We start from the raw sequence: 25,661 nt of genomic DNA, 5'->3' as shown, positions 1-25,661 counted from the left end.
ACTTAAAATGCTTAATTGGTCTGTAACCATTTAAAAAATGCCTTACTTTTTAAAGGTATTGGTCTTTGGTGTCTCTTTTCTTTGCATTCTCTTGTTTTATGCTTGCAAACTGCTATAACTTCTGGGAAAGATTTGATGTTGTTATTTTTGATATTTTTCTTCATGTCTTTACATTGGCTAAGTCAATGTTTGTAGTGTAGGAAAAAAGCATTTTGAGATTTGTCTTTCATGAACATTTGTACCTTGAAACATAAACTTCTCAAAATCATGATATCTTCAAACAAGCATTCGTTTGCATAGCCCTAACTGTGCATCGACCTTTTACCAGCAGTGCCACTGAAGGTGTACTAAGAATTTTAAGGATCCACTTATCAGCTATTCCGTCTGTCAAGTGGAAAGCAGATTGGAAGACAGAAGGTCTTCTGTGTCCCATCCCTTGGTGTAAATACCATCCTTGAGATAATTTTTCCCCCTGCTAATTTCTGAATCTCCTTTTCCTTATCTTCAGGGTGAATTTAACAATGACGCTTCTAAAGTATGTAGTTGGTGATTTGTGAGAAGTTGCTGAATTGCACTCTGCATAACAATGAATGAAAAGTAGCAGATGATGTCAGAAAAGCATGCAATCTTAATCTCTGATCTAAAGACCACAGAAGTTAAAAACATTTATTTTGGCTTCTGTGTGATGAACATGTGACAAAATGTAATAAAGCCAAAGTATATATAGGAGTAAATTAATTTATGCGCTGTATAGGAATAATTCTACTGGATATTTGGGGAGATTAAAATCATATTTTACATACCTGTAACTAAAACTTAAGCAATGTGGCGATACGGAAGGTAAGATCATTTTCCTTCATTTGGATTTGTAGGGACTGAAAGGCTGTAAAGCTGTAGGATAATGCTTTCCAAACATTTAATAGACTGTGCAAATAGAAAACAGTAATTTGGTCTCTGTATCAGGAATGGATTGATAGCTAGGACAAGGGAAAATGGGCTTAGATTGTATAATGAATGATTCAGGCCAGGTGATAGGTAAAACTTCCTCAGGTGAAAAGTACTGAAATCAGTTGATGGAAGGATTGTGAAGCTGCTGTCACTCAAATTCTTGAACAACAGGGTAGACAGATACCTGGCAGGAAGGTTGGTATAGTTAAACATCTTCTGGAATGGAGGAATGGGCAAGGTTGCCTCTCCAAATGTAACCCTGAAACAGATATTTGAAGCACCAAAACAGCTGTCTCTCTCTAGCCATAATCTTTGTTAGAATATGAACTGTCACAAACCCACTTAGGAAACAAAGAAAAAGAGCCAAACTCTGACTAAGAAAAATGTTAATAGGTTTCAAAAATAACTCTAGCCCTTGCTAGTGTTATCCTTTCCTTCATTCTTGTGTTCATTCTTGCAACTTTCAGTGGATTGTTGTTTAAAGAAATTCTCTGTGGCCTTCAGTTGTCATCTCACTGTCTCCACTGAGGTTCGCTCCTGTCTGCTCCTTACTTTTCCCAGCAACCTCCGAGGCTCTATCCTTGCTGCTTGTGTTGTCCTTGATAATCTTTCCTTTGTCTGCCTCTTCCAGCTTGTACTTCTCCTAGCGAAGCATGCTCAGGGGCCCTAGGGAAGTGAATCTTCACCTTTCCATCCTCACGTGGCACCTGCCATTGGCATGAGGTAGAAGAGAAAACCTCTTCAATTTTTTTCTCAGCAGAATAAAAAGTGAACACATAAAACCAAACCTTCTATTACAGTTCTCCAGATCAATTGTATGTTCTATGCCTCTAAGTAGCTAAACATGCATTTTGAAGATTTTTCCAAATATTAGCAAATTCATACTTACAGGGCGCCACAAGTTTTCATAATGGTTCTCTGTTTTTGTTTATATTCATTCATTCATTCTCTAGAAATGAGAAGGGGGTGAATTTATCTGAGCTATTTTTAAGTGCTGTGGTTTCTTATTCTAATCAATAGTGGAGACAGCAAAACTGCAAGAAGAATATCACAAACAATATCAAAAACAATGGTTAGTGCAAAGTACAGGGAATATGTAAGTATCTATGAAAGGCCACATGCAAAATTGTTTGTGTCTCAAGGAAAGGTTCGACTCGTGCTAAATAGTACTCAAATAGGCACAAAAAATTGCAGGCTGCACTAAAAGTAACACTGAAGAGAATCCTGAGGCTATAACATAGGTCTTATTACCTTTTTTTTAAATGCTATGTTTAGTTTTGTTACTTTGACAAAAAAATAAAATTGAATTAACAGGAGATTTGTAACTGAAAAGATTAGGGTTCTAGAGAGAGTGTTATTTGAAGAGGATTTAGATGTCTGGCACTGGTTAGTTTCCAGAGCATAGGAATAAGACAGGTCAAACTAAACATATACAACACAATAAATCTTATGAAGAAAGTTAATTGCATGCTTTCTATTCTATTTCTGTTTATGTTTTGTGCTGTACCAGGCAAAGGAACATTAAATTACACTGAAAGCAAATAGCAACAAAGATAAAATTACTAAATAGAAATACCATTAGAAATACTTAGTGACTTAGATCCCTTTGTTTCAAGATACCCCTGAAATCAGAAGTTTAGTAGAATTCAGTTAGACACTAGATGTGTCTCTGGGTAGCACAAATCTTTCAGATTTGTTACATATAAAAGTTCACAATTATATCCTACAATATCTAAAACGGAAAAAGGGAATTTAAAAGTACCTCTGATGGAATCTAAAACTGCTTGCTATTTGACATTACAGGTTAGTACACCACCAAGTTGCATACAAAATGGTAATAATTAAAAAGCTGTGGTATGTTTTTCAAGGCTTCTATACAAAATAGAAATTAGTTTTGCTTACTTTTTTCTTTAATAAATTCTGTTCCATTTAAATATTAAATTTTAATTTAATTTTGACTTACTGATATTTTATCATTCTGAGGTCCTTACAGATATTGCTTTTCTTTAAGGCAATGCTTTTAGTTTGTCAATGATTTGTATGGTAGACCATGTTGGGTTGTGGCCAGCTGTTAGGCCCAAATTACTAGTACTTTGTTGAGCTCTGGAAAGATAAATGTGTAGTTTTCTCCTGCTGCGAGGATCATTCATTCTTCTTTGGGTTCCGTTAGAGAAATCCAAAGGGCTTCCTCAGAAACCTGAGAGTTAGCGAATCCTGTCTAGGGAAGAGGGGCAAAGGTTATTTTTAGAAATATTCTGAGTATATTAGAGGTATATAATCAGTAAAATAGTATTTTTTCTTTTATCTTATAGGATATTCAGGACTGATTTTAGTTTGTCTTTGCTCTAGCTGCTGTTTTGTTATTGACTGCATGCAATATTTTTTAATTTTTCTTTTTTTTTGCTTTTTGAAATTATAGCTCATTTCAAAATAATCTATTCATGCATAGGCATGTCTCACTTGGTTAGTGTTTTGCACTGGTAAGGTATTGATTTGCATTGCTTTAAAGTCTAATCTGAGTTCAGACAGGTTTCAGTATATTAAAATTAATGTAAAGAAGCAAGTAAACTGCCTCCCTAAACATACTTAAAATTGTAATATAAATATTACCTTTTTTTTTTTAAATGAACATATTTGAAAGGACCATCTATGCTTTAACTGGTCTATTCTCTATGGAGTTGCAGATCAGCTTTAATTAGATAAGTTTGTGTCTGCAGTGATTTTTTTTTATGCTTTGCGTGTCTGCAGCCTTTGAAAGGACCACAGAGAGATTCAGGTTTCACCTGCTGTGTCATCAGTTTTGATCATGTTACACAGCTGAATATAATAATGCTTTTAATAATGTAATTTAGTGAATTTACTCCATATCTGGATATTAGAAAAGAGGTAGCAGGCCTGAAAAGCTTTTTGTCATTGCAGTTCAATACTTACTGCTAAAGTGATAGACAGCAACAAATGGCAGTATTTATTATGTCAAAATGCATTTTTGTTTAGCTATCCTGGAAATTGGGAAAAACTTCACACTAACTTATCTATAACGTATTAATACTGTGCAGATGATCTTTGCTACTTAGTTATTGATCTTTCACAGTTTATATATCATGTGTTTGTTTTAAAGACGTTTTTTGAGCTGACTTTTTTTCCTCCATGTATTTTTAATTTTTTCTTACAGTAGAAAAATAATTTCACCATGAGTTCTTTCTCCTTATATAGGTAATCAAGTTGCCATATTTTCTTATGCAATTAAAGAATATAGAGGAAGTAAATTTGAGACACTGTTACATCAGGAACTTCCTCCCCTCCCTCCCCCCCTTTAAGTATTTCAGTTAAATAGTGATTAAAATATATGACATTATTTATAATGTTGAAGGCTAAGCATACAGTTTCTCCTACCTGTTGTTCTGAAAAGGTGTCCTTTATTAGTATGCTCTGCTTTTTGAAAGTTATACTTTTCATAATAACAGTTATGGGCAAAACAAAGATTGAATATTTCATTATGAAAAATATGTTTGATTCTAAGTGCAAAAAAACAGATTATAAAATACTTAAACAAGTGTGCATAAGCAAAGCCAGAAAAGCTTTAATTTGTATAGCAGAGCCTGATTCTGGCAGCACTCTTTAACATCTCTGTATAAATGTGAACTCTCATTGTGTGTTTTCTCCATGTTAGGAGTTAATTCCAGAGTTTTACTACCTACCAGAGATGTTTGTCAACAGTAATGGCTATAATCTAGGAATCAGGGAAGATGAAGTTGTTGTGAATGATGTTGATCTCCCCCCATGGGCCAAGAAGCCTGAAGACTTTGTCCGTATCAACAGGATGGTAAGCTGCACTTTAGCCTAACTAATGAGTTGTCTGTTTTAACAAGATAAACTAAAGCCATTTTTCATCTCTTTAGAACTAGATTTATAGAAATAAAATAAGAAGTGAAGGAGAATTTGCATTCTGTCTTGCTTGACAGAATGTTTTATTTTAGAGTGGATTTTCCTTCTGTATGCCCAAATCATGGAAAATGAAATTCACTTATTTGTTCTCTCATGAGAAAACATCAGATGGGCATGAGTTGGACAATACAGAATAGCCTGAAACATATGTCTATTCCTCCTCACTACTTTCTACATAAAAAAAAAAAAAAAAAAAAGGTTATTGTAAATGCTGGTATCTTGCAAGATACATTGTATTCCTTACTTGACCAAAGCTATGCACTTCCTGTTCGTCGAAGATGAACTGGAAGTATACAAATATGAACATAAGCCAATAACTGCAGTCTCTGAAGAAATTTTGCAAAAGAACGGCTCTGATATAAATCACCATGAAGTCTGCAAAATTTAAGCATGAAAACCATTTATCTATATTGTACATTTTTGGTTTAATTTGATAGATAATGATTTTTTTAATGATAGAGGTAATATGCACATATGCTTCTTGTATTTTTAGGAAAACAAGGTATATTCTGATGTTTTGGCCAGCAATAGTTCAACTTAAGGTTATATTCTGGAAATGGGTCTTCCTTAAAGTCATATTGCTTGTCTTGCTTATGGAGTTAGGACTATATGTTGAATAAGCTGTGGGTTTCCATACAGTTGCAGAACTTTTCAGCTTATACATTACTGCATATATAGTGCTTTTGTAGTAGCATTGTAAGTCTAGCAGTGTCGTGTTTCTTCTAATCACTTTGGCAATTTAATTTCAAGAACCATCTCTTTAAATTGTCCTTTGGGACTTGAAAGAAAAAGTAGCCATTTAAAATTCAAAAGAACTGAATAATATTATAAAACCAAATCTCTTCCTAGATGTATATGATTTAGAAGTGTCCTCCATTTTGAAGAGTAAATGGCTTGATATTTGTATAGCAGTCTCCTAAGGGACTGACAGCAACCTCATCACTTGGGACGTTTGAAATGCACTTCCCAAAGTATGAGAAATGTGTTCCAGGGAGTAGCCCTTTGTTGGCGGGATGAACCTGAGAAACATTTTCCTTCTTTTGTTCGGCTGATCTCTCTTATAGATGCATGTATTGTAACATTATTTTTAAAAGCAAGTAATTGTCACAGCTGGTAGCAATAAATTCAATTTTACTAGCAAATATGGAGATTGCCTCAAAGGATCACTACATTCCATCCACATTCTCAGGTGTGGGAGGCACAGTCACAGGTACATGTCTCCAGAGTGCACGTTACTGCACATAGCCATTTTTTAGATTGTGGTTGTGGCTAAACCTGAATGGGGCCCAGGAGTGAGAACACTTAAGTTGACCAAGAGATTTAGTTTTGACATTTGGAAGACCAGAAGTGCGATACTTTAGTGAAAAAGTATAAACAAGCTGCCACCTATTGGGGAATATAATGAGAGACACATATTAATGACTCCCTTTGGGAAATTTTATACAGAATGTTCGTTCTTGTATCCTAAATTGTGTTTTCTCCATCTTTCCACAAAGATGGAATGATTAATAGCAGGATAAAAGGCGCTGTGACATGAGATCACTTGAAGAAAAGTGCTAGCTTTAGTTTATTTGATTTCTCCCATGAAATTTCTGCTTTTTTTAAAATCACATAGGAGCTCTCTACAGAAATGTTTTGTGGTGTTGAGGAAAACAACTTGCATGAATTTAGAGTGTAGCATTAATGCTCCTTCAGGACTATACTTTCAAGGAAGGCTAATAGTTAAAGGCTGGAAATACGTTTTAAATTTTAAGCTGTAGTAGCACTAAGGACTAATTCCATACGTGTGGAATTATGCTCAGACTGCCAGGAGACAGACAAACTGATGTTAAGATTAGAATAGTATTAGAATTACAGTCTTCAACTAATTGAGTACTTTTCAGCTTTCTAAATTACTTCACTTATGCATCATACCCTTCCTATACTGTCTTTCACTCCTGTCCCCATAGATGTGAGCATCATGCCGTTATTACATAGTTTTGCCTGGAGGCAGTTTCTGCATGGCTTTTATTCACCCCAGCATCTACTTTTAGCAAAACATGATCAGTAGTTAAAATTCAGTTCTACACACATATATGCTATCTTCAGGTGAGCAGTCTGATGACGTTCACAAATGATAATAAAGTTGAGAATTGCCTAGAAAGCAGGAGAAAGAAGCATAGATTTATTTGACTTAGGTGCAGAAAATACACTGAAAATCACCTTGAGAGGAAAGAATTAAAGATACTCATTGGGAATCAAACAAAGTCTGGAAACAAAAATAGTACCAAAACTAGAGCAGTAGCAAGGGGAAAGGTGGCAAAGAGCAGCAATTCGATTAGATAAAACTCTGTAATTCTATGTTCACCAGAAATGAGTGTATTTTGATGCCATCTATGGAAAATCATTGCATCACAGAGGATGGAAACAGTTATACCTGTCTATGATTCTTTTGAGACTGCACCTGGAATATTGGACTCGCTTCTGGGAGACTAGATGACAGAATAAGTATTCACATTTGGATGTAGTTCAGAGGATAGAAATTAAAGTGAATAACTTTGGAATGTTTAAAGATCATGATATATGCATAGGTTTTTATATAATGCTTATTATAAAATAGCAAGTAGCTAAAGCAGGATTATCCCCTGTCAAGAAAATGAAGGTAGTGTGTATAATAACAAGTAATGGAATTACATTTTGAAAGTGTAGTGGCTTGAGTGTATAATAATTTCTCAGAAAAAATTCCTCACATAGGGGTTTATTAGTGTATCCAGCAAACTGCCAGTGCACGCTGTTTTTGGTCACTGGGATTGTACTGGTCAAAGTAAGTAACAAATATAAGGGGATTGGAAAGTTTGACATTCGCTACCTCATGTCTGATTCCATGTTTTGAACCAGCCAACAGATGTTAGGTCATCTTCAGGCCAAGCTTTGGCTGTTATACAAGAATCTATCTTGAGGAAAAAAAAAGCCTGGGTGTGGTGCTGACGTGTAAAACACAGCAAGCTTGTGCAAGCCTGGAATTTCTACAGCAACTTAGCAAAGCAAGTAGAAGACACGTTTACAGGAAAGCCACAGAAAATAGAGGAATATTTCACATAGGCGTTATCCTGATCCCTTGTCTAATGAAATCAGTGGTCATCGTTTAATTTCAGTGGAAAGGATCATGTGTGGTACTGCAGAACATATAATGGGATCTTGTTTTCCCTTAGCTGACATTATTTCCTTCTGTTCATGCATATTGTTTGCTTGCTGCAGGCACATATAATGTGTAATTTTATGTGGGAGTAAATAGAAATCCTTATATACTTGCACATTTATGAATGTAAACATTTTCTTTAAATAATAGAAAGAATTTCAGCATTCATCCTCAGACTTACCAAACCAAATAGGGAACGGCCTAGAAAACATCACAGAGACACAGTGGCATAAATCAATGTGATTTAACAAAGTGGTTAACAAGCTTTACTAAAATTCTGTGCAAATTAATAAATGGCAGGCAGGATTTTGGTGTTGTTTTCTATGATTCTTCAGCTGAGTGTTTTACACTTCTAACTAAACACAGAAATTGCAGTGGAAATGGTTTTCCATCATAATAGATTCTTTTAAACTTGTGAAAATTAGACTTGTTATAAAGGCTGGAAAAGACATTCAGTCAAGTTACTTTTAAGACTTTTTGCAATAGCTTCTAAAGCAGTCAGTGTATAGATCAGAGGTTGTTGTAGCAGTTTTGTTTATCCATACAAAGCTAGACTGATTACTGCCGAGTTACTCATGAAACATTAATAAAGCACTATGTTCAATGCTAACATGATTATGGTTTGACCTCGGTGATGGCACAAAGGACAGAGGCAGAAAGTGTCCCTGATAACATTACCCTAATGCTGGGCTCATCAATCATAATCTCCCAGTTTACCAGGAAAAAAAAACCCTACACATAAAACCTTTCACAGATGTGCATCTGTAGTCCTACTCAGCCTCTCAGTCCCCACAGACTTAGAGCAGTCCTGAGAGCCAGAAATAGAACAGATTCAGTCAGTAAGTCAAGCATGTTCAATCAAGGCAGGGAACACCACTGTGAAACACTGAAGCAGAGCTTTTATAATAAGCATTCTTTAGTTTTGAAACAAAAGCTGCAAGATTGTGTAATTCAAAGTTAATTATAATGTTATTTTCATTATGGCTTATGCACATATTATATTGCAAATTACAGTGTTGAGTAAAATGCATTCACTGTAAATTATATTTTTGAGAGACTAAATGGTGTCCTGTTTTTGTTATACATATTTTGTTCCAATTCCATAACTGTTACTAAGACTGAATTTTCTTTCTGTCTTTGAAATGATTTATTTGCACTCTTCTACTGCTGCCAATTACATTTTTGTACAGTTCCATGGCTATTCAGAAGTATGCATAGTATTTCATAATTAAAAAGCTTCTTGAATAGTCATTAGAAACATCTATTATGAAATCTCTGTGCTATGAGGTTCTGGAAGATATGTCTTTTCTCCTCACCATTCAGCAGCAGTTGACATTCCTTTTTACCAGATAAGCAGTAGATAAGATTTGATATTACTTCTTCAGTAGTAGCTTTGATTTTATTTTGTGTATTGCCAAGATTTGTCCTCAGTGCAATTAAAACTCATTCAGCTAATGGGGGTTTTGATGCAATTTGTTAATGGCAGTGATTTTTTTTTAATTATATGTATCTTACTGAAGAATCTTATTTACATCTTGAAGACGCTCACATAAAGGATCAGTTTCTGTGCAGACATCTCTGAAAAACCCAGATCTGTAGAATGCACTTCTGGCACTTTTATGAAAATATCCATTTGTTTAAACAAACATAAGTAATTTCAGATATTAGTATTGCCTGGTTTATTTTAACACAAGAGTCAAAGATTTTACTCCACAGTTAGTATGGGAAATGGTAAATGAGGCAGAGAAATACTAGCCAGAGAGAATCTGTGTATTCAATTGCTGCAGAGGAGCATGGATGTGAAGGGAGAGAAGAAAACCCCCCCTCACAGCTCGTGAAACAGCAGATCTACAAAACTGAAGTGTCTCAGAATAGTTTTAAGAAGATATTTCTAAACATACTGAATAAAAGTTAATAACAAGATACCATGGCAGGAGTTCTTGGAGAGACAGAGAGCATATAGCTATGCAGGGGAAGGAAACAAGGCAGGAACTGCAGAAGTAAGGCGGGCAGGTGCAGTTTTGGTCCAGATGAGAGGCAGCATCAGAGCTTTCCTCTGCTCTGGATACACAAAAAAACCCAGGTAACACCAAACATTGTATTGGAAAGAGGTTGGAAAGAATATTTCATTAATCCAGTATTCTTGACAGTTTACACAGCACATAGTGTGCATAAAAATAAAACCCAATGCCTCCTACTGCAATCTCTCTAAAAAATAATTTTAACATCAAATTAGGATGAGCGGCAAGTGTGCAGTGTTCATTCTGCACAAAGCTCTGAAAAGTGCTATAGTGATTGATCCTACCAAGCAGCAGCTTGGCTTATATTAACTTTATTTAGTTTATCCATAAATATAAGTTTACTAATACCTGTTTATATTTTTATAACTGCTACAGGTCTCATTTTCAGCCTATGGAACACATGTGCATACCCTTGCCTGCAAACATACAAAGCCCCCTGTATATTTATTTCAAAAAATATATATACAGAAAATATGTTTATATATATATATATATATATATATACACACCCTAGATGTATAATAACCCTTGTGGTTTACCTGTTGGCAGTAAAAGGCCCTCCATTGAAAACAGTAACGCAAAAGGCTCCTTCCTCACAACAAAATCTATGAAAAAATACTGACTCAAATGCTATTTGAAAGTGAAGCCTTACTAATAGTGGTTCAAGCAAGTTCAATTTGAGAATGCCTGAATAAAAATGTCTTCTGTAAACTTCAGTTATAATAGGAAATAAGCTGGATATTATCTCATTTCTGTTTAACAGTAAGAATCTTTAAAAAACATAAATAATGTTATCTAATTGAAGAAGTAATAATTATTGTTGCCTTTCTAAAAAAAGAAAAAAAAAGCTTCCTTATGTCACATTAAAAATATGCTCAAAAAAATAGGTGCCACAATTTCTTAAAGCAAAAATACTACTGAAAAATGCTGTTCTTTAGGGCTATCAACAGCCTAATTTAAGGATATTATTTTTTCTGCATGTTGTTCCTACTGTATCTACAAATTACTTTTTACACAGAAGAATCCCACACCCTGTTCCCTACTGAGCATTGCATATTCTTGAGAAACCAGATGTACTGTCAACAGTGAACAGCTCATAAATTTCAGGAGACACTTACACAGAGGGAAAGCAGCCTGTGCATTAGAGCAAATTAGGGAGAGGATTCTGCAAGTATCGCATGAGTAGTGTTGCAGAAGTACTTGAGAGAAACACCAGCTAACCAGGTCATATGTGATATTAGAAGCTTTATCCTGGCTAAAACACAAATCAGGAGCCTTGTCCCCACTGAGGTCCAGGTAGGACTTTGTGGCCTTTTGGTAGCCCATTCTTGAGTGCACTTTGCCTATTGTTTTTGCCTAGCAGTATACCCACAGGACATCCTGATGGGGAGGCCATGAACTTCACACAGTACCATCACAGCCCACAGCTGAAGCCTGTGTAGTGTTAAAGGCCCATGCAGAACCACTCTCCTCCCAGTGTTGGCTCCTCTCTCCACCTTCCCCTCTGGTCTCTGCCTGGGAGGCACAGTGCTGTTAGTCCCCTTGCTGCCGCCAACATCCTCACAGCAACTCTTCCAACTTCCAATTTTGTGTGGAGTTTTGAAGTTCAACATAATTAAATTCACTCCTTCCAAATTTCACTGAAGGTTCTTCTCCAAGGAACTAAGTACCTGAAGGTTTTTTAAAGAATCGTTAGACCTATAGATGTAGGGCAATAAATATGCTTAAAGAACTGTAGACGAAGGCATGACATGCTGCTGTTGCTTATTCATCCATGTGAAATAGAAGTTCTCCAAACCTGCCAGGGTCAGTAAGACCTTCTCTGGAACGACAAGCTGCTGAGTAAGGGCTGGTCATGCAAGTAGAAACTGCCTCAGGCAAACACAGTTTAGGTATTCAACTCTCATAACTCTCCTAATTCTGAAGGTCAAAGAAAGATTACCCCCTGCCCCGGATGAGCAAGCCTGGGAAACTGGTGAAAATGGATGAGGAGAGGTCAGAAGTACTCAGAAACTTTTTTGCCCGTCTTCACTGACAGCCTGTCTTTCCACACCTCTCGAGTGGATAGACTGCAAGACAGGGACTGTGGGAGCAAAGACCTTCTGACTGTAGAGAAGATCAGGTTTGTGACCTCCTGAGGAACCTGAATATAAAAGTCTATGGGACCCAATGAGATGCATCCCAGAGTCCTGAGGGAATTTTCTGATGTTGCCCAGCCACTCTTCATGACAACTGAAAAGTCATGGCAGTCAGATAAAGTCCTTGGTGACAGGAAAGAAGGAAACATTGCAGTCATTTTTAAAAAAAGGAGGGCTCTGGGAACTGCTGACCTGTCAGCCTCACCTCTCTCTCTGATCATGGAACAGATTCTTCTAGGAGCCGTACTAAGGCACATGGAGGACAGGGAGGTGATTTGATACAATTGGTATGGCTTCACCAAGGGCATGTCCTGCCTGACCAACCTAATGGCCTTCTATGATGGAGCGACTACATCAGTGGATAAGGGAGGAGCTACTGATGAAATCTGTCTGTAGTTCTGTAAGGCCTTTGGCACAGTTCCCCCAGTATCCTTCTCTCTAAGTTGGAGAGATATGGATTTGATGGGTGGACTGCTTGCTGGATGAGGAATTGGCTAGATGGTCGCATTCAGAGTGTAGCAGTTGTCAATAGCTCAATGTCCAGATGGAGACTAGTAGTGTGGCTCAGGGGTCTGTACTGGGACCAGTGCTATTTAGTAGCTTCATCAATGACATAAGCAGTAGGATCAAGTTCGCCCTCAGCAAGTTTGCCGACTACAGCAATGTGTGATTGACGCACCTGAGGGATGGGATGCCATCCAGAGGGACCTGGACAAGCTCAGGAAATGGGCCTATGCAAATTTTATGAGGTTCAACAAGGCCAAGTGCAAGGTCCTACTGGATCGGGGCAACCCCAAGTATCAGTACAGGCTAGGGTATTTCAATTCAGGTGTTAAAAGCAGTCCTGTGAAGAAGGACTTGGGGATACTGCTGGATGAAGAGCTGGACATAACTTGTCAGTGTAGCCCACCAAACCAACTGTATCATGTATTTTGCTTGCCACAAAAGAAGCGTCAAAAGAAGCACGAGAAGCAGGTCAAGGGAGGTGATTCTACCCCTCTACTCTGCTTTTGTGAGACCCCACCTGGAGTACTGTGTCCAGCTCTGGAGCCCTCAGCACAGGAAGGACATGAATCTGTTGGAGTGGGTCTAGAGGAAGACAGTGAAAATGATCAGAGGGCCGGAGTACCTCTCCTATGAGAAAAGGCTGAGAGAGTTGGGCTTGTTCAGCCTGGAGAAGACAAGGCTCCAGGGATACCTTGTTGCGGCCTTACATTGCTTAAAGGGGGCTAAAATAAAGATGGTACAAGGTTTTCAGCAGGGCCTCTTTGTAATGTAGTAATGGTTTTAAACTGAAAGAGATTTAAGCTAGGTATAAGGAATTTTTTTATGATGAGAATGGGACTGCTTTAGGGACTGTAGTGACTGAAGGGGTAACGGGTTAAAACTTAAACAGGGGAAGTTTAGATTCCATTTAAGGAAGAAGTTCTTTACTGTGGGGGTGATGAGGCCCTGGAATGTGTTGCCCAGGGAGGTTGTGAATGCTCCATCCCTGGTGGTGTTCAAGGCCAGGTTGGACAGAGCCTTGGGTGATATGGTTTAGTGTGAGGTGTCCCTGCCCACGGCAGGGGGGTTGGAACTGGGTGATCTTAAGGTCCTTTCCAACCCTAACTATTCTATGATTCTATGACTGTATGGCAAAACACTGGCACAGGTTGCCCAGAGAGGAGGTAGATGCCCAGAGATGTCCCTGCTCACTGCAGGAAGGTTGGACTAGATGACCTTTAAAGGTCACTTCCAACTGTTCTATGATTCTTTGCTTCTAACACCAGGGTGAGTATGTTAGAGGAGATAATGGGTGAAATATGCTCATTTGAACCAAGTGTTTATTTTTTTTCAAAATTACTGTCCCACCTTTAAAGAGTCAAATGTTTTGCCATTTTCCTGAAACGCTCCCTGCATTCCAGAAAAAACAATGCTGTTTTTTACCAAAGAAAATACTCAACTTTTTTTTTAATATACTTTTTAATAAAAAAATGATAGATACAGATGCAGAAGAAACTTATAAATATGCAAAATTTGGAGGAGGAAGAAAACAGGCTGCTTGCTTTAAGTTGGTCAGAGATGAATCCTGACAGCAGGATCTAAATTCTATTTTTGTTACATGGAAAGGAACATTAAAAATTGAACATTTAAAAGTTAAGAAATGCTTTATTTGTGGTTGGTGTGACATACTTAATTTTATCCTTGTATGCTAACATCCTGCATGATAAATGAGGCAAAAGTCCTATGAAGATTATATGGAATGATGTAGCTACTGACAAGATGACGTTGCATGCACAAAACAATATCATTAAGGATCTGGCATTTCTTAATTATTTATTGGGAGACATGCTCTTAGCATTAAGTATTATTAATGCTATTTAAATAATACAACTTGCAATTTGCATATGATGACCTCTGATTTTGAAAAGCAAACAAATTTTCATATGGTTCTCTGCAAGATTTCTTTATAGCTTCTTAGGGTATACTGAGCTTAAGCCCTTGAAAACTGAGGTACGTGTCAGCTATTAAGCTTGAGCTTTCCCATCCATTTTGTCAGAAATAAGACCCACTGGCCTCAATAATAAAGGGTCCAGTTTTCCACCAAAGTGCAGAGTTCCTCTTCCACGTGAACCATTACAGAATGTCTGAGGAACAACTGCATGATCACTCAGGGAGCCAGCCTCACGTGGCTTGCACTGTCGGTGGCTATTCCTGCATGTGGGGTGGTGGGCAGGGAACTCCTGCCAGTGGGCAGTTCATGGCATGGTACTACAATGTCTGATGATTATTTCTGAGGCAGCCTCCTTTGGATGTAAATCAATAAAATGAAACCACATTTTTTCCAAAGTTTATCCCCTTATAAAATATGAATTTTCCTGGGGCAGACATGAAACCTTATCCTACCTGGAAGGTGTTTGTGGTGGATAGTGTATAAAAATAGAGAAATTAGGATTTCTCGGAGGGGTGGGGGTGGAAAAAAAAGCCACAGTCTTTGAGAATTAAAAGTATTAGATAATATAGAGGGTTGCTGCCAGCTCTGCCTGTATGCAGTAAGTAGTATTAAGTTTGACATAGATGTTTAGATGATAAATTGCACTTACACTGGTATTTCAGAGATGCTGAGTAGCAGGACACAAGGCAATGGGTACAAACTGAAGCACAGGAGGTTCCCTCTGGACATCAGGAAACACGTTTTGGCTGTGAGGGTGACCAAGCGCTAGCACAGGTTGCCGAGAGAGGTTGTGGAGCCTCCATCTTTGGAGATATTCAAAAGCTGTCTGGGTATGGCCCTTAACAGCCTGCTCTACATGGCCCTCATTAAGCAGAAGTGTTGGACCAGGTTATCTACAGAAATCCCTTCCAAACAGCCCTTCTGTGATTCTGTGTTTTTTCCTTTTACAGCAAAAGTTAGTTCCTAGATCTGACAACTGAACTGAACTAGTTCTGATGCAAGGGAATTAGGTATATGACACCATACAAATTCAGGACTGTGATGGACATGTGATCAACGACATGTATAAAAACTTGGTCAATGAACCATAACCATAAATCTTTATTTTAGCACCAGTTCCTGTTTATCACAGTTCTTCTCTGAAGGTAGCATTAGGAAAGAAGGAGCAAGTGTGCCAGGATGCCACCTTTATATGAGAATAATTTGTGTATCCAGGTACAGGCTCAGGGGAAGCTACGACAGCTAAAGGGGTATGAAGAAACTGTATAAGGCCTTCAGCTTTCAGAAGCTCCAGTTCAGGCAATGATATGTACTAAGGATACCAGTCATGTCTGATAAAGGCCCATTGGTTGGATCAGGTTCAATGGTAATACTATCATCATTTCCTTTGTCTAGAAATAATCTAGAAATCTAGAAATAATATGTTGAGCACAAGAATAGTAATCCTTGAATCCATTTTTAAACTAAGTAGTCATGGACTGTGTTCTCTCTAGTGAACCAAGAAAATGTCAAAAATGAGTGTGAAAAATGCTTTTTGCCTTTGAGAAATCAGTCATGGTTTACGCATGGAGTTCAGAATCTTATTTGCTGGTACAGCTTCTTAATCCTCAGTTTTCCATTTTAGATTTCAGACCAATAACTGATAGCTGGAAAATGAGTTGGAAGATTTTTTTTTAATTTTCTTTTTTTTTTTCCCCTTGACAAATTGCCTAACTTACTTGACAAGCCCAAAAAATCAATAATTAAAAACCCTTGCAGCTAGGAGAAACCCAGTAGCTGAGAACAAAATTAATATGATATAAAGCTGAAGCAAAGAATAACATATTTTAGTGTTTTTCTGAATATAATTAGTTCTGTTTTTCAATGTTTGAAGGATTTCAAATATATCAAATAAGCCTGAGCAGGAAATGTAGTGATATCCATTATGTTTCCTCAGTTAATAGGAAAAGGTAAGACATAATTTAAGCATGAAATTGCAAGATAGAATTTATTTCCTAACTCAGAATTTCACTTGCAGGCCCTGGAAAGTGAATTTGTATCATGTCAGCTTCACCAGTGGATTGATCTTATATTTGGCTACAAGCAAAGAGGACCAGAAGCAGTGCGTGCACTCAATGTTTTTCACTACCTAACATATGAAGGCTCTGTGAACCTGGACAGTATCACTGATCCTGTCCTCAGGGAGGTAGGTGTTTACTCCCATTTCATTCTGAAAACTGCTGTCATCTCACAAGAAATAGTACTGTGTCCATCTTTTACTGCTCAAGAAAATTGTTCTGTGTGACTTGATTCAGAACTTAGGCCTTAAGTGACTTCACAGGCAAGTATTACTAAACTAGCAGTAAAACACATGTCCCAAAGTATTTTGTTTGCTTGAAATTACTAATATATTTAATAGTCAGTTATGATATGGCAAATTATGTATTGTATATTCAGTAATATCTGTTCTTTAGTTCTGATAATTTTATTAATTTTATTAAGTTCACTTAGTAGAACTGAAAAGCTGAAAGGAAAAGCTGAAAGAAAAAGCTGCATTCTAGTCATAGGGAAAAAATGTAACCTTTTCAGTTACATAAAGTTGGTGAGAATGTGTATCTGAAAAAGAATATATTTGCTGCAGTAATAGTAGCAATTATTCAGATCACTTTATGTTAATCATGTAAAGTATAATCAAACTCTTACTAATATAGAAAATGTTTGCTATGTTGTGCATGTATCTGTGAAATATATATATGTGTGCTTATATACAAGCATTTTAATCAGTACATTAAAAAAAAAATTGTACTAGCTATCCTGATAAATGTTTCCTTCCAGTGACTGTATTTGTTTTTAGTAAGACTATTAATTTGAATGATCATTTTCTTATATCATCTATTCATTGGCTAAAACAATTGAAATCTGGTGAAAAGTGTGAAGAAGCAACAGCTGCTAGATGAGTACCGCTGTGATGATGCTGTACACACAATCTTCCATTCCCCCAGATAGCTGCCATCTGCTGTATGCAAAACAGTAATAATTTATACATTGCCAGGCTATGGGTTTTTGTTTGTTTGTTTGTTTTCTGGTCTTGGAGACAGAAATCTACAGATTTCAGAAAGGAGTAGATTCTAGATTAGCATTCTTATGCAGCTAAGTATTGGGTTTTGGCATGTTGTTTTTTAGTATTGCGTTGTTGCATATTGTTACATGTGATGCTTTTTGAGGAACAGAACTAAAACAACATTTAGACCTCTAGCTTCCTACAGCTGGTTTTCCACACCACGCATTGCAAAGCTTATGTTTTGTAAACAGTTAGTGTTTGATTAGTTTTAAGAATGGCTAGAATTGGTTTGATCCCATTGCCTCAAATATTTAGTGTTAAAATCTACATAATGGCTTTCTCGATTTAAAACTCTGAACACGACTAATGCTTTTTAAAGTATAAAACAGGTGCCAAGCACCATAAATACAATGGATTTTCATGGTTTCAGGTCCTGCTTTGCATGGGCAGACTCCTATGTCTTGACTAAGAGTCTACTTCCACAGGTTTGTAGGATCTGTCTGTTTGCAGGATCTGTAGGTCTATCTGTCTGTCTGTGCACCTTATTTAACATTTTATGACATGGTAAGACTCTTCAGCTCTCCTGTGGCTGTACTTACATGCAGAACCCATCAGAAATTTCAGGATATTCATGGAGATGTTTTTGTTCAGTCACTTGTACATCTAACCCATGCCCTGTCAGTCAATGGGACATAAACCTCTTAGGCTATTTACACCATGCAAACTTATAAAAAGCACAACTTCATCTTCATTGCCACAAGTTAGATAGATTGGTAAATAAAATTTATTGTTAGCAATGAGAAGGTAACATGTGTAGCAAACATGCATCCTCCTAATTTTTATTACATATAGATACCTAAACTTGTATGCATGCATTTAAAAAAAACAAACTTTCGCCTCCAAGAGATCCCAGACAATGGTGATTTGTGGTTTGCCATAAAAGGGTTAAAAAATACCTTTTGTTATTTTTAATGAGAAAATTTACACATGTAAATATAGACAGATGTAGAGTCTTCTTCTTTTTCCCTGAGCTCTATTTTTGAAACTATCAGGCATTTGCTGGCCAGTAATAAAGCATTTCACAACTTGATGATCTAGTAGATCAAGTATTTGGATGCCATATTTCTGTTACAAATACGTAGATATTCTATATACATTGTTTTGTTGTATTTTTGGGGAGGTGGTGGGGTTTGGTGTGGCTTTTTTTTTTAAACTTTATTCTGGCTTTTTAAAAGAAATTAAAAGAAAAAAGACCTTCTAAAGCCTCTGAAGAAATGCAGAAATATAAAGGTAGGAACACTAGCAGTTTAAAACATTGTATGTTATACTGTGGCAGGTGGTGGTATCTGACATCTTAGAATCACTGCAATTTAAAATTAATTGAGCTTTACAGTTATCCAGGAAAATTAATCTCTCAGTATCCAAATTGCTCTTGATGTGTATTTTCTAAATAAACATTTTTGTTCTGTCACACAGAAATCGGTGAATGTTCCCAATAAATGGCTGTAAAATAAGCCAATCAATGCTACTTTATTGGCAGGAGCTGTTATCAGGCCAATGGGCTCAAATATGGCAGTAGTCTCCTCAAACTGTGGCCATAACTAACTTCACATTGAGCTGAGTCGCAGTAGGACCTGTCCATTGAAATAAGGCTCCAAATAAAAAACCCTCTCATTTAGGCCTGATGGTTAGAAAGATATCATTTAAAATTACAGATCCCAGCGCCCTGTTCATGCTATACCTTGTCCCTTTCACCTGTTGTTTGAGCACCTCACTTAACCACTGAGGAATACATTCTTAGCTGAATGAAGAATGGTAGTCACTTCAGTAGCCTTCATGCTGAAGCAAAACTAACAGTGGTGAGATAACTCAAGCCTGCCATTTCTTATATCTTTCTCATATGCATGGGGAAGTCCTCTAAGAGCTCTACTATTTAACAATGGAAAAATGTGTGAAACTGGAATGCTGGGGTAACGTTTCAGATAACTGGAGTCTATGAAATCACATACATCTGCCCCTGTAATAACACTTTGGCAACTGAAGATCTGCACTGAAAATACACTGATTTAATTTAAACATACTGATTCTGATATTTCAAATGACTTTGCAATTTTTTGATAACACAAAAAAATACTTGATCATTATAATTTATTTCAAGTGGTGATGAGGGCAACATGAAAGTCCTGACTTATATGCTCCACACAATGTATAAAACTGAATTTTGTTTTTTTTTATCTTTTATGATTACAAATTGGGAAATTCTTCAGTTCTATCAGTTCTAACGGTCTCTTTTATTCTACACCCTGCAATTCTTTTTTCATGCTGGAATAAGTAGGAGCAAAAAATTTACTATAAGATGAATATTTTTTTCAAGCCCCAAATTATTCCTTTTTTTTTTTATTGTTATTGCAACTTTTTGCAGTCTATTTGTAAATTTTTCCTTTATTAAAGTAAAAGCAATGAGGTGAAAGCTAAAACTTGAAGAACAGCTTAAGGATATTGATACATTCTTACTTGACAGGTGAAATCATAGTTGCAGCAAAAGCCACAGCAATTACAGCATTAAAATGTCAAGAAATTAGAGGTCAGAATAGCAGATAATTTTCTTCCTTTTGTCAGATTACAAATTGACATTCTTTGACAGCACAGGATTTCTGGCTGAGAAAATTATGACAGCTTAACTCGTCTTGTACTTGTAAAGCAGTAATTGATAATGAACTTTACCATGACAGTCTTCTCCTGTGGAGAAACATGACAGAACATCCCTCGTACAAAGCCTGTATCTCTTTTTAATATGTAAACAGTAGTTATATTGGATATCAGATGTTATTTGGAATTGTCTTTACTATTAGTTTACATCACAATCCAAATTCTTTCCACTGGACAGATCTGGCTGACTTCAGGGGTTTGATGCTGAAAATGCTAATGTATAAAGAACAGTATCAGAATTGTAGTTTTGGTGTTTCAGTGTTATTGGTTCACTTCCTTAGGCAAATATAGTTCCTCCTCTGTTTTCTCGCAGAATGTCTATTGATTTTAGGAGCCTAATTTTTCCCAACCACCTGGAAATTTGGACACTCAGAAATCAATAGGGTTATGACTTTTTTCAAGTTAGGAACTTGTTTCCGTATGACACAAAGTGTTGTGATTGAAAGGGAACAGCACAGTCGTGCTGATCATTAGAAAATGCAACAGAAGAGTTAAAATTATTTTCAGTAGTACCTTGTAGATTAAATACAAAATAACTGGGCAATCAATGCATGATAGATTAATCACAGACAGTAGTGAAAGCACATCTAGTGTGCAGAAAAGTACTATTTTGCGTGTTCTGTTTGTTTATTTAAAATCGTAGCCAGATTTGTATTTCTTTTTTTGTTTCAGATGTTCAGCTTGTTTGTGATTAGAAACGTTTTGAAAAAATCAAGTGAAGTATTACATAGCTATTGGTTTGTGATAGACTTGAGTCTAATGTGTCATCCTTGTGTTCTGTGAGTTGCAAATACAGCTTAGCACTGCAGTACAGTGACTTTCAAGTGACTGCTGTATCTTCACCAAATTCTTGTATCCCCCCAGTCAAAAAGGAATTGCAAGTGCACAGGAAAGCGAAGCAGTGTGAATCTACTGGACGCAGGAATTTGTTCTCAGCAGCCACCTGTCAAAATACCTGAGCATACTTGCAACTCACACAGCAAATTGAAAATTGATTAAAATTGCTAGTGCTCGACAGGCAGTTGCTGCGCCCGTAAACTAATCCTAGTAGGACAGTTTTGCTGGCAGCTAACAGCGCATATGGCCTATGCAATATTTATTTCTTTGGTAGTGACTAGATATTTAGCATATTTAAATAATTTGAGAAGTCATAATGATGCGGTAGTCTTGCAGTGCTTTTCAGCTACCCTCATTTCTGGGTGTTATTTTTCCTCTTATGTTTTCTTCTGTTATTTCTTTCTTTGATCTGACAGGAATAACAAAGCATCCCTCTGGATCTGCTATAGTGAAATATGCCCACAGGAAGCAGAGTAGATCACATCAGTTTTCACTTCTTTTTTTTCTCCTTTCCTTTTTTTCCCCCTCCTTGCTGAAACACTCTTTGCTACTACAGAGGGCTGACATGATAGGGCTGTCAAGACTCAGAAAGATAGATATATCTGTAACAAAGGGAGCTGGAATGCAAGCCTTTCGGTGGTGGCTGAACCTGGCAAATCTATGAGGAAGAAATTAACACACTATTTTAATAGCACTATTTAATGCTTTCAGGGTAACTCCAGCCCTTGCAACCATGTGCTTGTTCTTGCTTTTGCTCAGTTATTCTTATTTAGTCTGATTTCATTTTTAACTTGTTAGATCTTTTACTTCTAGGCGCCATTTCTTTGATGTGACAAGAATATCAAAACCACCCCTATGGATCTGCTTGATTGAATTGTACCCACAGGACTTGCCACTTACATGTTCAGTTGTGCTTAATTGCCTCCATACAAGGGGTTGGTTTGTGCTTCCTTTCTAGGAGCAGTCTTGCTTAGGCATGAATACACATAGTGGTGAAATAAGTAGGAAGCTGTATATCATACCAATATCCACTTTTTTCAAAGTTAATTGAAGGAATCTGTATAGTAAGTACAGTTATTCAAGTAAAAGATTGAAATTTCAAAATAGAAATACATTTTCTTATATGCTAAGGTCTCAGCTCTTCTCTAAGAAATATGTACTTGCATCAACTGTTGTTGATTTTTGTTGAGAAGCCTAGACCACCTTCACTCCCAAATACTGTTTTTCCCAGGCATGCAAAATAGGGATTTTTTATTTATTTTTTTTTCCCAAAATTTGTATTGGTTTAGGAAAAAACACTGATTGTTTTTGGAGTATTTTTGGCCTGTGGGTCTGTTAGGTATGCATTAAGACGTCATCAACAGAAAACTAAAATATTTTTATGTTTCACTCTGGGAGCATCCATGGATATAACAATTTTTATGTCTTTCTCGTGAGCTTTGGAGCTCAGTATCCTTTTCTGAAAATAGGAAAGGAAGAGTTTTTACTTGCTGTCATTTTTGTTGATAACTCTCTGTAGATCAATGAGAAAAACACATGGATTTTTTGAGGGTAAAAGATACTTATTTCTGTAGGTAAAGATTCCTGCAGAAGACACTGAATGCAGGAGGAGACACCTTAAATCAGAATATTCAATAGAGAATTAGTGTAAATTGCATCAGGTTGATTACCACACAGTAATTGCCCAATTGTGTGCTCTTTTACTTGTTTCTTGCTGAAGGGAAAGGGCTTTCAGAAGCAGTTTTCTGCAGAGTGATTGAAACATTTGAGCTGTTCATCCAATTTTACCACAAAGTAACTTCTTGGGAGCACCGACCCTAAGTAACATAAGCCATTTATGAGAAGGATTCAGAAATCATAGTCTGTTCTGTAGGATTCCAAATTAAAAACATCCTTCTACCATTGCTTAAAACAATTTACACTTAGATTAATGATTGATCATGATATCTCCAGTTACTGAATGTATTAGAGATGATCAGTATTTTAGTGAATCTGTGTTGATCTGAGTTCATGACCATTCCTGGATCATGGCGTTACATGTTTATGGGACTTCAGAATCTTTTCATAGCCAGGAAAATATCCTGTTCCTGGATGTAAATCAGATTGTGGCATATAGGTGATTTTTGTTCCAAAATGCATATTAGGTTTGGGATTTGTTTATTGTTCATTGTACTTGTGACTAAAAAGCTCAGCATCCAGATAGAGCTAATCACTGCCACTCAATGTTCATCACCAATCATACACTGAGCATTCAAACTGAAGACTGTCCATAACTTATTTAGCTGATGAGAGTTCAACCATGCGATTTGATAACTATTTAAGATAATTATTTCATCAAAAGAGTACTAGGATGAGTCTGTAAATAACACATAGCCCAGAAAAATGTCTCAACCTACTTTCAGTTCTTTGGAATAAATTGTTTCACCAGGTCTCATCTACAGTAGAAGTTTCATATGCATTTTTTTCAGAACACCCTGGAGTCTTACCCAAACTGAGTTTAATGTTTTGCTGATATAAAAAGAATGTCATTAACCACAATTGCTCTCTTTTATTGCAGAAATACATAAAATACAGGTCTTGTACATGAGAATTTCTTTATTGTCTGGTTATTTTTTCTCCATATGGATGACAGGTACCAATTATTGATTTTTAAAATCAGCAGCAAAGATTTTAGCATACACTTAAAGTACTATTTTATGTGAGAGACAGAGATCTGGGGTGAGAATTACTGCAGTTGATTGTAACAGAAATAGCTGGAAGGGGCCTCTTTTTTCCTATTAGCACAGATTTCAGTTATATTATGCTGTCATTACCTCAGCATAAATTAACTATTATTCAAAGCATTTCATACACAGCAGTTTGTTGGAACAGATATAACTCAGTCTAAGTATCTAGCCATTCACTTAGATGCAAAGCTGAGCTTTCTAAATGTTTTAAACATATTGATAATGTGCCTCTTTAATGCCATTTTGAAGCCCATATATAGTATATCTATATTATTGTTTTCAATTTATGTCAAGAGCAAAGTGAAGTTTTGAAGAATGTGTTCTGGGAAATAATCCAAACAGAAGTATTTCTTTATAAGCTAAACCCCCAAAATAAGTGAGTACATTTATTTTAAATGCAACAGTGTAAACTGAAATTCTAATATATACTGAAGCTTTGTGAATGCTATATGTGACACTTCAGTATGCTTTACCTACTTACCTGTCAGTCTTTTTTTCAGCTGTTAGTTTCAAAGGTCTGCCTGTTCTCTGAGATAGTTCTTGTGTCTTTAGGTGGATAAATTGAAGGCTGGCAGGTAGTTGGAGCCTCATCATAACCACAATTTGTAGTCAAGAGTATGTGCTTGGTAAACCTCAGTGCACCATCTTAAGGTGGGAACAAGGCAGATGATTTATGATAGAAAGATAAAGCTGAGAGCAAAGAGATAAGCCAGCATTTACTTTCCATTCAGATGAAAAAGAGCTACTAATGCTATATTACCACATTCTTAACTTAATCCTTTTTATTCATTAACATAGAATGATTTTACTTAGGAGTTTTGCTTTCTTTTTGACAAAGCAGCAGTAGAACATGAAGTCACACTTTCAATTTTGAATAGTTTTGTATCAAGAACAAAATATGCATGCTAGATACTTTAGTTTACTGAGTCTGGTCTGCTTTCTGAGCATTAAAAAATGCCTTCAGTGGTCGTGTTTTATTTAAATAATAAACAAGAAGAAAAAAGTCACAGCTAAAATGCATTCTTTAATGATTAAGTACCCTTTCCTCTTCTATTAATACAAGCTATCAGAAGGCCTGTTTGGTTGTTTGCTTCCCTGTTTTCCTCATATTATTTTTTTGTTTTGTTTTCTTACAGGGGAAACTCTTAATAGTAAAATAAGTAGAAATATGTTGACTGTGTTCTGTGTAATGGCTTTCTAAACATGTAAGTTATCCTTCTGGAAGTAAAGATTACTTGCTATTTGAGCTATTAATAATGTTTATTTTGCAAGACAGTGATGTTCTATAGGCTTGATCCTATACCTTCATTTATTTACTTCTGCATCAAAACATGTCAATGTCCCAGTAGTTCAAAAGACTGCCTGCTTGTGATCTCCTGAATTCTTGTCAACTACTGGCCAAATTGCCACGGGGTATGAACAGTTGCTAATGGACCCACTTTCTCTCATATTTTGGTTGAACTTCCTCATGAGCATGGTGCATTATTCTCTATGCTGGTTTACCAGAAAGATTTGAGAGAGTTCAGAAAAGAGCGTCCTAGTGATGAGGGGATAGAGAAGACTGTCTTATGAAGAGGATTTCAAGAGCTTGACAGAAAATAACAGAGTGAAAGGGGACATGTGGCAGAAAGGCAGGAATATGGAGGGTTGCTCATACCACCTGAGATAGGGATATGACTTGG

The 25,661-nt window shown here is 36.5% G+C and overlaps 1 protein-coding gene across 8 annotated transcripts in view; it reads left to right on the top strand.

The window, feature by feature from the left end:
- The window catches only part of NBEA (neurobeachin), a 506,232-nt gene that overhangs the window by 442,413 nt on the left and 38,158 nt on the right, over positions 1-25,661 (top strand). For all 8 annotated transcript variants that reach the window (XM_061457520.1, XM_061457513.1, XM_061457519.1 and 5 more), the window contains 2 exons: positions 4,619-4,771; positions 16,685-16,852. In XM_061457520.1, coding sequence (XP_061313504.1) covers positions 4,619-4,771; positions 16,685-16,852 — 321 coding nt within the window. The remainder of the gene's footprint in view (positions 1-4,618; positions 4,772-16,684; positions 16,853-25,661) is intronic.

This window comes from Pezoporus flaviventris, unplaced genomic scaffold (assembly GCF_033815535.1).
Source record: "Pezoporus flaviventris isolate CSIRO_AGI_PZ_B2104156 unplaced genomic scaffold, CSIRO_AGI_Pfla_v1 ptg000025l, whole genome shotgun sequence".
Classification (NCBI taxonomy): domain Eukaryota; kingdom Metazoa; phylum Chordata; class Aves; order Psittaciformes; family Psittacidae; genus Pezoporus; species Pezoporus flaviventris.
The sequence above is the reverse complement of the archived record's forward strand: the minus strand, read 5'-3'. Positions and strand labels throughout refer to the sequence as shown.